The 12,426-nt window shown below is 41.8% G+C and overlaps 1 protein-coding gene across 3 annotated transcripts in view; it reads right to left on the bottom strand.

The window, feature by feature from the left end:
- The window catches only part of DENND5B (DENN domain containing 5B), a gene marked incomplete at both ends in the record, with an annotated part of 170,963 nt that overhangs the window by 22,875 nt on the left and 135,662 nt on the right, over nt 1-12,426 (bottom strand). For all 3 annotated transcript variants that reach the window (XM_080706507.1, XM_080706508.1, XM_080706509.1), the window contains 2 exons: nt 6,012-6,140; nt 11,149-11,230. In XM_080706507.1, the coding sequence (XP_080562633.1) occupies nt 6,012-6,140; nt 11,149-11,230 (211 nt within the window). The remainder of the gene's footprint in view (nt 1-6,011; nt 6,141-11,148; nt 11,231-12,426) is intronic.

Raw genomic sequence — 12,426 nt, 5'->3', positions numbered from 1 at the left:
GCTACTTAGTGAGGCTCTCAGCAACTTAGCGAGACCCTGTTTCCAAATAAAATATAAAATAGGTCTGGGAGTATAGCCCGGAGGTAGAAAGCCTCTGGGTTCCACCCCTAGTACCACAAAAAAAAAAAAAGTGATGACCAAAGCCGGACGTGGTGGCACATGCTTTTAATCCTGGTACTTGGGAGACAGACATAGGAGAATCACAGGTTTAAGGCAAACCTCAGCAACTTGGTGAGACTGTTTCAAAATAAAAAATAAAATAAAAGCCGGATGTGGTGGCGCACCCTTGTAATCCCAGCATTTGGGAGGCTGAGACTAGAGGATCGCAGTTTGCGGACAGCCTTAGCTACTTAGTGAGGCTTTCTGCAACTTAGTAAGACCCTGTTTTAAAATAAGAATAAAAAAAATAGGGCAGGGGGTGTAGCTTGGAGGTCGAATGCCCCTGGGTTCCATCCCCAGACCCGGAAAAAAATATCTTTTTTATGATATATAATAAAGATAATATATTTTTTTTACCACCAAGCCTGGCTCCCTAATTTTTTTTATTATCTTTATTATTTTAGCTCAGAGGTAGAATGCCCCTTTGTTCAATCTCCAGCACCAAAAAGAAAAAAAGAAAAAAAAATAGTGATGATTAGTGCTGAGAGGGGCAATAAGTAGTCATTCTCACAGATGGTAGGACTAAACATTTTAGAAAATCAATTTGTTGGTCCAGTCATACCCCTTAATTAATCTTACTTTTAGGGATCAGTGCTAGGGATACAACATGAAATGTGGCAACAATTACATACAAATATCCACTAAAATGTTATTTGTAAAGTAAAAATATTTTGGGCTAGGGGTGTAGCTCAGGGGTAGAGCAAGGCCTTGGGTTTATTTTTAATTTTATTTTAATTTATTTTCATGGTACTGGGGTTCTTGGAAGCCCTTCTATCTCTGGGCCACACTCCCAGCCCTATTTTATATTTTTTGAAACAGGGTCTCTTAAACCAGCGTGGCTGGCTACGAACCTGCGCAATCCTCCTGTCTCCACCTCCCAAGTGCGGGGATTACAAGCATGCGCCAACACGCCCGGCAAGGCCTTGGGTTTAAAAATTTAGTTTCATGGTATATTCATATGCTGAAATATTATGTGGCCATTTAAAATAAAGTTTAGGAAGAATTTTGTGTGTGTGTGTGTGGCACTGGGGATTGAATCCAGAGACATTCTACCTCTGAGCTAAACCCCCAATTTTATTATTTGGAAATTTTATTTATTTTGGAAACAGTCTAAGTTGTGGAGGGCTCACTAAGTTGTTGAGGTTGGCTTCGAACCTGTGATCCTCCTGTCTCCGCTTCCTGAGTACCAGGATTACAAGCATATGCCATTACGCCCAGTTTAGAAAGGATTTTTACACAACAGCCCAAATATTACCACTACTACTAAAATAGTCTCTCTCTCTCTCTCTCTCTCTTTTTTTTTTTTTTTGCAAAACTGAGGATTGAACCCAGGGGCATTCTACTTCTTTGCTACACCCCAGCCCTATTTTTTATTCTTTGTTTTGAAACAGGACCTCACTAAGTAGCTGAGGCTGGCCACGAACTTGTGAACCTCTTGTCTCAGCCTCCCAAGTAGCAGGATTACAAGTGTGCGTCATCATGCCCAGGTTACAATAGTCTATTTTTTTTGTGTGTGTGGTACTGGAAATAGAACCCAGGGGGGCATTCTATCTCTGAGCTCCACTCTTAGCCCAATTATTCATTCTTTATTTTGAAACGGGGTCTCACTAGGTTATGGAGGGCCTCAAAACTTACTGAGGCTGGCTGAGAACCTGCGATCCTGTCTCAGTATCCCAAATACTAGGACTACAAGCGTGTGCCACCACACCCTGCTTAAAATAGTCCTTTCCTCCTCCTTTTCTCTCTTCTCTCTCTCCCTCTTCTCTCTCTCTCTCTCTCTCTCTCTCTTTGTGGTATTGGGGATGGAACCCAGGGGCATTGTACCTCCGGGCTATACCCCAGCCCTATTTTTTTTTAGTCCTTTTATTTTTGAAACAGGGTCTCCTGAGTTGCCAAGTGCCTTGCTAAGACAGCTACGTAGCTGTCCACGAACCACAACCCTCCAGTATCCGCCTCCCAAATGCTGGGATTATGAGCATGCGCCACCGTGCCTGGCTCAAAATAGTCTCCTTTTAAGAGCTTAAATTTATTTATTCATTAATTTTTTGTGGTACTGGGGATGGAACCCAGGGGCATTCTACCTCTGAGCTACACACCCAGCCCTATTTTTTATTCTTTATTTTGAAACAGAGTCTCACTGAGTTGCAAAGGCCTCACTAAGTAGCTGAGGCCCGCCATGAACCAGTAACCTCCTGTCTCAGCCTCCCAAATGCTGGGATTACAAGCATGTTAAGTGCTTAAATTTAAACACTTTTTTTTTGTGTGTGTGTGGTATTAGAGATGGAACCCAGGGCAGTCTACCTCTGAGCTACACCCCCAGACCGATTTTATTTCTTACTTTGAAACAGGGTTTCACTAGGTTGCTGAAAGCCTCACTAAATTGCTGAAGCTGTCCTCGAACCTGGAACTGTCCTGTCTCAGCCCCCAAAGTGCTAGGATTTTAAGTGTATGCCACCATGCCTGGCTGAAAATTTAAACACTTTTTTTTTGAGTACTTTGATTCTCTCTCTCTCTCTCTCTCTCTCTCTCTCTCTCTCTCTCTCTCTTTCTTCCTTTCCTTTCTTTCTGTACAGGAGACTGAACTCAGGGGCATTTTACCTCCAAGCTATACCTCCAGTCCTTCTTATATTTTATTTTGAAATGGAGTCTTGCTTGCTGGGCATGGTGGTGTACGCCTGTAACCCCAGTCTTGGGAGGCTGAAACAGGAGGATTGCAGGTTTGAAGCAAGCCTCAGCAACTTAATGAAGCCATCAGCAACTTAGTAAGACCCTGTTTTCAAATTAAAAATAAAAACAGGGGTGGGGTGTAACTTGGAGGTAGAATGCCTCAGGTTTAATCCCTAGCAACACACACACACACACACACACACACACACACACACACACACACACACACACGAAGGATTCACTTTTGTCAATGTCTCACAAAATTGTGGAGGCTGGCCTCAAACCTGTGATCCTCTTGTTTTAGCCTCCCAAGTACTGGGATTACAAGTGTGTGCGACCACACCCGGCTTTCCAAGTGTTTCACAGGTATTAACGTATTTAATTCTTATGACTATCCTATGAGGAAAGTCTATTAGCACCCTCATTTTATAAATGATGAGAGCAGAGACAATTAAGTGTCCTGCCCATTCAAGCAGTCAGGAGGAAATGCAGATTTGAACACAGGCATTCAGACTTCAGAATATAAACTTTTATGTGTAGTGAAATGTTTATAATATAAAACTAAACTAAAAAAAAGGTGGTACTAAATTGCAAATGCAGTGTGATCTTAACGAAAAAGACATGAATAGAAGGAAGTATAGAAAAAATGTGAAATACTTAGTACTGAAATACTTAAAATTGTTTTTTATGCAGTAGATCAAAATATAAATGATTATCATTTTCTTGTACTCTGGCCACTTGGACAAGAATGACTTTTATTTTTTATTTTATTTTTTACTTTAGAGACAGAAAAGATTTATTTAACTTTTCTTTTCTTTTTTTTCCCATCCTATTTAACTCAACTTTGAAAGCTGGATTCCAAACAGCATGGCACAGGTTCTGGCTGCTTTACATCATGATGGGACAAGAATGACTTTTATAATTAGAACAAAAGGACAGTTCACAGGGGATAAAGTCACACTGCATTCTTTATCAAACTTACTCTTCAGACATTAAGACTCATCCTAAAGTGCTCGGGGGTAAATAATTCAAGGCTGATATGTCCCACAGAGGCACTGGATCACCGTCATGGGATTACAATGACCTTCATAGTTGAGGTCTGGGCTGGACTCTTTGCATACCTTTGCTCTTTTTTATTTTGATGGTACTAGGGATTGAACCCAGAGACATCCTACCTCCAAGCTATACCCCCAACCCTTTTTTATTTTTTGTTTGGAAACAGGATCTCACTAGGAGGCTAAGGGCCTTACTATGTTGCTGAGGCTGTCCTTGAATTTGCAACCTTCCTAACACGGCCTCCCAAGTACTAGGATCACAGGTGTATGCCATCAGGCCCTGCATAGCTTTGATCTTGAGAATTCAAAGCCCTTCAAATAAGGTCTAATGTATATATATGGACAATGTATTTCATCCGAAAGAATTTCTTGATAAAGGGAAACTATCAAATCAGTTAATAATGAACTGATATTAACTTAGATATTATTTTAGAGCCATTGCTCTAAACTACTGAATGTAAGAACGGGCAAGATTCTCAGAAGCCTTTGCTGTGGACCCTCTCCTCTCCTCTCCTCTCCTATCCTTTTTTTTTTTTTTTTTTTGCTACTCCAGGTTTCTGTGGTGAGTTTTATAAGGATTATTATTTTTGTGTGTGTGATACTGGGATTGAACCCAGGGGCATTCTACTGAGGAGATAGAAAGGAAATAGGCAGATAGGGAAAAGGCCTTGGTAGAAAAAAGTTAATTTCCTGAGTTTCCTGAGGGGCGACAAATGCCTGAAATTCCAAAGGCTCAGGAGATAAGAAGGCCAGAGCTTCACAAAGCCATCCTGAGTTTTCTAATCAACAAACCCACCCAGCAAGTCTGGCATTCCTGAAAGGAGACCCTTCAAAGAACTTGCAAATGTCCTATGCAAATTCTCCTTGGAGTCACCACAACCATAAACGGACTCGCAAGCGGTCAGGCATCAGCCAGTCAGATGGCAAGAGCGGGCGACTCTCGAGTAGTAACCTGAAGGCCTCTGCTGGACATCATGGCTGACCAGGCCCCTAGGGGTGACCTGTACCTCTTTTCTGGCAGATCGCGTGGACTCTGGGAGAAAGTAGTTTGCAACTGATGGGCACTTGGCTCGGGCGACACTCGGGTAGTGACCCTGAAGGCAGCTACTGGACCCCGGAGTTCTGACCGCCCCTATGGGGTGTTTGGCCACTTTTCTCTATTCTCCTCTGGCAGACCACGCAGACTCTGGAAGAAAGCAGCCTGCACCTGAAGGCAATTCGGCTTGGGCTACTCTCAAGTATTGTCCTGAAGGCAGCTGCTGGACCCAGAGTTCCAGCCCCTTTGGGGGTGTTCAGCCACCCTTGCCCCCTTCCCTGCTGCTTCCAATAAACCTTTTACTCCCCTTCCTGAGGTCTGCGGGTGTCATTCTTCGCTCTCCGTAGACAAGAACTCGCCGGGGTTTTCTCGCAAGAAACCCCCGTTTCACTACCTCTGAGTTACAACTCTAGCCCTATTTTTTATTCTTTATTTTGAAACGGTCTCACTATTGCGGAGGGCCTCACTAAGTAGCTGAAGCTGTCCGTGAACCTGTGATTCTCCTGTCTCAGCCTCCCAGGTACTGGGATTACAAGTGTGCGCCACCACAGCCAGCATAATATAAGGTTTATATGAGTTCACCCTGTTTTGGACGCTATTGTCAACTTCTATGAACTAGTTGCCTTTATTTCTGATTAGCACACAACAATCTGGCCTTTGGCTGTGAAATTTGGTGTGCTCTCTCAGCAATGATCAAGCATTATGTCAAGACAGTTTCTGAAGCACATGTTTGTTAGACAGTAAGAATGCATGTGCAAACTGGGTGTGGTAGCACATACTTGCAATCCCAGTACTTGGGAGGCTGAGATAGGAGGATTGGGGTTTGCAGACAGCCTCAGCTACTTCGTGAGGCCCTCTACAACTTGGTAAGACACTGTTTAAAAGTTAAAAGAAAAAAAAAGAATAAAAAATAGGACCCGGGGGTTTAGCTCAGAGGTAGAATTCCCTTGGGTTTCATCTCCAGTAGCCCAAAAAGAAGAAAAAAAAGAATGCATGTGCAAACAAATCAGCAACCCAAGATGAGAATACCAGTTTGTCAGATTTGCAAGCAAACAAGCCATAGAAACAAAAATCTCTCGAGGGCGGTATCTTACTTGGTGAGCGGCTGGTTGGAGAGCAACTGCTTGAGATGCTGGGACAAAAGCTTCTTTTCCAGAGACAGTCTTATCCACGCCCGAGCTCTTCCGACATCCGTCTTGATCTCACTCATATTCTGAATATGCCTAAGGAACAGCAGCGGCAGTAATGACACATGCCCTAAGGATAGCCCTGAGCTGCAAAGAGCTCACGACAGTGCTGAGCACAGAGAAGTGCTTTTATACTTACAGGAAACAGTGAGTAAAATACGACTTGAAGACTGAAAAAACATTTAAAGGGTTCCAACTGGACTAGTCCACATCAGAATCATGACACAGGCACACAGCTAACATCTTAAGATAAAGCCTTTCATACTCATTTACTCTGTGTGTGTGTATGTGAATGTGGTACTGGGGATTGAACTCAGGGGCGTTCTATCTCTGAGCTAGACCCACAGTCGTATTTTATGTTTTACTTTGAAAAAGAGTCTTCTTAGGTTGCTGAAGCTGTCCTTGAATCTGTGATCCTCCTGTCTCAGCCTCTCAAAGTACTAGGATTACAGGTGTGTGTCACCACACCTAGCTCTTATTTACTATTTCAGAGTTCTCTATAAACAGACACTTGATTATTACTGGCCCTCAAGAAAATAAAAGTGATAAAAAATATCTGAATGGTCAAGTTCTTAATAATTGTTCTCTAGTCTAAATATCAGCTACAACTTTAATGCACTATTTTTCAAGTTGCCCTAGACAACATATGAAAAATATGAAATCTTACTTTTATGGCATTAAAAATCACTATATACTGTGTTAATGTTCTTAAAAATTGAACAAGAGCCAAGCGTGGTGGCGCACGCTTGTAATCCCAGCATTTGGGAGGCTGAGAAAGGAGGATCCGGGTTTGCAGACAGCCTCAGCTACTTAACTGAGGCCCTTTGCAACTCAGTGAGACCTTGTTTCAAAATAAAAGAATAAAAACTAGGGCTGGGGATGTAGCTCAGAGGTAGAATGCCCCTGGGGTTCCATCACCAGTACTGCAAAAAAAAAAAAAAAAAAAAAAAACAGACTTGGAAAATTTTAAATTTTATGGCTACACACAAGAAAACACCAATTTAATGTTATATCTATGTATAAGTTAGTATTCCATGTCAATGCTATCTCCAGCAGGATTGAATTTATCTTTCTAAGTGGTTTTCTTCCTAAAGGGGAAAGGAGCATCAGATAAGAAGGGCAAGCCTTAGAAACAGGGTACACTGTGAAAACCACTATGGTGAAGTAAATTGTAAAAGTCTTTGTTTACTGTGACCCACCATTTCTTTTTCTTCTTCTTCTTTTTTTTTCAGTACTGGGGATGAAACCCAGGCACATTCTACCTCCAAGCTAAACCCCAGCCCTATTTTGTATTCTTTATTATGAAACAGGGTCTCACTGAATTGCAAAGGGCCTCACTAAGGAGTTGAGGCTGTCCACAAATGCCAATCTTCCTGTCTCAGCCTCCCAAATGCTGGGATCACAAGCTTGCGCCACAACGCCCGGCTTTCTTCCTTGTTTGTTTATTTGTTTATTTATTTAGGTGCTGGGATTTAAACCCAGGGGCATTCTACCTCCAAGCTACACCTCCAACCCTATTTTGTACTCTTTATTTTGAAACAGAGTCTAAGTTGTGGAGGGCTTCACTAAGTAGCTGAGATTGACCATGAACTGCAATCCTTCTGTCTTAGCCTCCCAAGTACTGGGATTACAAGTGTGTACCACCACGCCTGGCCCTTCCTTGATTTTTAAGAAATGCTCTGAATGACTCATCCCGATTGTAATAAATATCAAAACAAACACTTTCCTCTGTTGAGCCTGTCTTCCTCTGACATACACATATTCTTCCTCTTTCTCACTTTACTCCTCTACTTCAGTCCCTAAATACGAAGACAAAGGTCTTCAAGTTTCAGTTCTAATATATGATCAAAAACTGTTTATTTTTTGTGGTATTGGGCATTGAAGGGCATTCAAGGGGTACATTCTCCCTCTAAGATATACCCCCAGCCCTTTTTATTTCTTATTTTGAAATGGGATATAGCTAAGTTACTGAGGGTCTTACAAAGTTTCTAAGGCTGGCCTTGAACTTGTGATCCTCCAGTCTCAGTCTTTCAAGTACTGGGATTATAGGTGTGCAATACTGTGCCTGGCTTAATCAAATATTCTTGACCAACATGATATAAAGCATTATATCATATTATACAGATATGCTAAAGAACTAGATTAAAAACAAGTTGGAAAAGCCAGGTATGGTGGCACATGCTTGTAATCCCAAGCATTTGGAGGCCGAGACAAGAGGATTGAGGTTCACGGACAGCCTCAGCTACTTAGTGAGGCCCTTTGCAACTCAGTGAGACTCTGTTTAAAAATAAAGAATAAAAAAATGGGCTGGGAGTATAGCTTGGAGGCAGAATAGTCCTGGGTTCTATCCCCAATACTGCAAAAACAAAAAACAAAACAAGTGCTTGTAATCCCAGTACTTGGGAGGCTGAGACAAGAGGATCACTGGTTCATGGACAGCCTCAACTACTTAGTGAGGCCCTCTACAACTTAGTGAGACCCTAAGTTTATGTTTCAAAATAAAGGATAAAAAATAGGGCTGCAGGTATATCTCGGAGATAGAATGCCTCTGAGTTCAATCCCTAGTACTGTAAAAACAAAAATACCAAGTTAGAGCCAGGCACAGTGCTACACACCTGTAATCTCAATACCTGGAGGATAAGACAGGAAGACTGCAGGTTTGAAACCAGCCTCAGCAATTTAGTAAAACTATTTTAAAATAAAAAATAAAATAGGACTGTGGGTAAAGCTTGGAGATAGAATTGCTCTGGGTTCAATCACCAGTAACACAAACACACATACACAGACACACACACACAGACACACACACACAAGGGCTGGGGTGTAGCCTAGAGGTAGAACTTCCCTGGGTTCAATCCCTAGTAATCACACATGTACACAAAAAAGTCAGAATAAGAAAATAAAAGTTGTGTTACCATTTTTGTGGGCTGAGCTAAATCACCTTACCTCTAAGAATTTCCTTTCTTTTCCTTTTTTTGCAATACTAAAGATTGAACCCAGCAGCATCTACCTCTGAGCTACAACCCCAATCCTACTTTTTAGTCTGTGTGCGTGTGTGCTGCTGGGGATGGAACCCAGGGGCTTTCTACCTCTGGGCTACACCACCAGACCTATTTTTTATATTTTATTTGGAAACAGGGTCTCACTAAGTTGCTGAGAGCCTAAGTAGCTGAGACTGGCTTCGAACCTGTGCAATCCTCCTGTCTCAGCCTCCCAAGAACTGGGATTACAAGCATGTGCCACCATGCCTGGCTACTTTTCATTCTTTATTATTTATTTATTTACTTACTTATTTATTTATGGTGGTACTGAGGTTCCTGGAAGCCCTTCTACCTCCGGGCTACACTCCCAGACCTATTTTATACTTTTTATGTGGAAACAGGGTCTCTTAAGCCAGTGCGGCTGGCTTTGAACCTGCGGGATCCTCCTGTCTCCGCCTCCCAAGCGCGGGGATTACAAGCGTGAGCCACCACGCCCGGCTTCATTCTTTATTTTAAAACAGGATCTCACTAAGTTGCAGGGTGCCTCACTAAGTAGCTGAGGCTTTCCACAAACTTGTGATCCTCCTGTCTCAGCCTCCCAAGTATTGGTATTACAAGTGTGTACCACCACACCTGGCTACCTTACCTCTAAGAATTACTTTCAGATTTTTTTGTGTGGCACTAGAGATGGAACCCAGGGGCACCCTACCTCTGAGCTACACCCCAGCCCTATGTTATTTTTTTTTAGTAACAGGGTATCACTAAGTTATGGAGGGCCTCACTAAACTGCTGAGGCTGGCTACAAACCTGAGAACCCTTCTGTCTCAGCCTCTGGAGTACTGAGATTATAAGAATGCACCACCAATGCCTGACTTACTTTCAGAATTTATAACAGACTTTTTTCATTTTTTGAATCCAAGGGCATTCTACCACCGCACTACATCCTCATTCCTTTTTATGTTTTGAGATAAATGAAATTATAAAAAATGCAATCTTCAGACCACGCAGGCAAAAAAATATACATAGACATAATTATTTAAGCAACTTAGGTAAAAATCATAAAATAAAGGCTTGTACTCCTAATACTTAGGAGGCTGAGACAGGAGGACAGCAGGTTTGAGGAAAGCCTCAGCAAGTAGTGACACTCATCAAGCCAGTGAGAACCTGTTTAAAAATAAAAATAAAACCAGAAGTGGTGTCGAACGCTTGTAATCACCGCACTTGGTAGGTAGAGACAGGAGGATCGCACAGGTTCGAAGCCAGCCTTGCTGGCTTAAGAGACCCTGTTTCCAAATAAAATATAAAAAATAGGTCTGAGTGTAGCCTAGAGGTAGAAGGGTTCCATCCCCAGTACCACCAAAAATAAATAAATAAATAAATAAATAAATAAATAAATAAATAAATAAATAAAAATAGAATTGCCGGGTGTGGTGGTGCATGCTGGTAATCCCAGCATTTGGGAGGCTGAGGCAGGAGGATCACAGTTCAAGGACAGCCTCAGCTACTACTTAGTGAGGTCCTTTGCAACTTAGTGAGACCCTGTTTCCAAATAAAGAATAAAAAATAGGGCTGGGGGTGTAGCTTGGAGGTAAAATGTCTCTGGGTTCCATCCCTAGTATCGCAATAAATAAATAAACAAATAAATAAGCAAGCAAGCAAACAAACAAACAAACAAAAATAGGGCTGGGGGTGCAGCTCCATGGTAGAATGTCCCTGGGCTCAATCCCCAGTAACACACACACACACACACACACACACACACACACACACACACACACACGTGAAGAGACCTGCACAATCATATGCTTTAATATACATAACAGAGTGTTCTGATGTCATGTCTAGAGGGCTTCCCAAAAATTAGAGGTGACCCTCTGGCTGGCTGAGAAGATGACGCTATTGCCATGAAATAATAATTGAAGAAGGGAAGGAAACGCAGGACAGGGATAGAAGGGTGAAGGCTGAAATAAAGAGTTTAAGATGTGCTAAATTCCTATATATTTATCTTTGAATCATAAAATCTTTCAAAGTTGTCATTATATGGTAATGAATGTGACAAATACCTCATGTCTTGAATAAGAGAGACCCTGAGTGTTGGCAGCATAACTCCTGAGTCAGATTTTCTTCTTTCTGGTCCCAGAGCAACTATGAAAAAAATATTAGAAAAAGTATTAGAACAATGACAGCAAGAACTTAAACTACTTGGCTTAAATCCTGTAAATAGATACTTTGAAATTTCTTTGGTAAGAACAATTTTTTTTTTTTGTATTTTTTTTTCCTTCCTTAAGGTACTAGGGATGGAACCCAGGGGCATTCTACCTTTGAGCTACACACCCAGCCCTATTTTTTTTTTTGGGGGGGGGGCCCTGGGCTTTTTTTTTTTTTTTTTTGGTGGTACTGGGGATGGAACCCAGGGGCCTTCTATCTCCAGGCTATACTCCCATACCTATTTTATATTTTATTTGGAAACAGGGTCACTTAAGCCAGCTAAGGCTGGCTTCGAACCTGAGCAATCCTCCTGTCTCAGACTCCCAAACATGGGTATTACGAGCATGTGCCACCACGCCCAGTGAACAATTATTTTTTTGGCACTAGAGATTGAACCCAGGGGCATTCTACCTCTCAGCTGTATCCCCAGTCCTATTTTATTTTTATTGTGAAAGAGGGTCTTACTAGGTTGATGAAATCTATTTGCTGAGGCCAGCCTCAAACCTATAAATCCTCCTGTTTCGACTTCACAAGTCCTGGGATTACAAGTGTACACCATCACCCCTGGCAGGTAAAAACAAAATTTTCTTTTGGTACTGGGGAATGAATTCAAGGACATTCTACCTCTGGCTACACCCCCAGCCCTTTTTATTTTTTATGTTGAAAAAGGGTCTCACTAAGCTGCTGCTGAGGGTGTTCTCCAATTTGTAAGCCTCCTGTTTTAGCCTCTGAAATACTGAGATTCCAGATGTGCACCATCATGCCCAGCTAACACAAATTTGTTTTTGTTTTTGGTTGTGGTACTGAAGATTGAACTCAGGAACATTCTACCTCTGAGCTACACCCTCAACCCTATTTTTTATTCTTTATTTTGAAACTGGGTCTCACTAAGTTGCGGAGGGCCTCATTAAGCAGCTGAAGCTGGCCATGAACCTGAGATCCTCCAGTGTCAGCCTCCCAAGCACTGGGATTACAAGTGTGTACCACCATGCCTGGCTAGAACAAATTTTAAAGACAATACAAAGCTCAAATTTTTTTCTACAAATGTTGCTCCTTTAATTAATATAATAAACTAGTCCTCCCCCCAAGTTAATCTGTGGCTGTATTTAGAAATTTGAAGTGAATCTTTTCTA

The sequence above is a fragment of the Muscardinus avellanarius genome, assembly GCF_963383645.1.
Source record: "Muscardinus avellanarius genome assembly, chromosome: 11".
NCBI classification, from domain to species: domain Eukaryota; kingdom Metazoa; phylum Chordata; class Mammalia; order Rodentia; family Gliridae; genus Muscardinus; species Muscardinus avellanarius.
The sequence above is the reverse complement of the archived record's forward strand: the minus strand, read 5'-3'. Positions and strand labels throughout refer to the sequence as shown.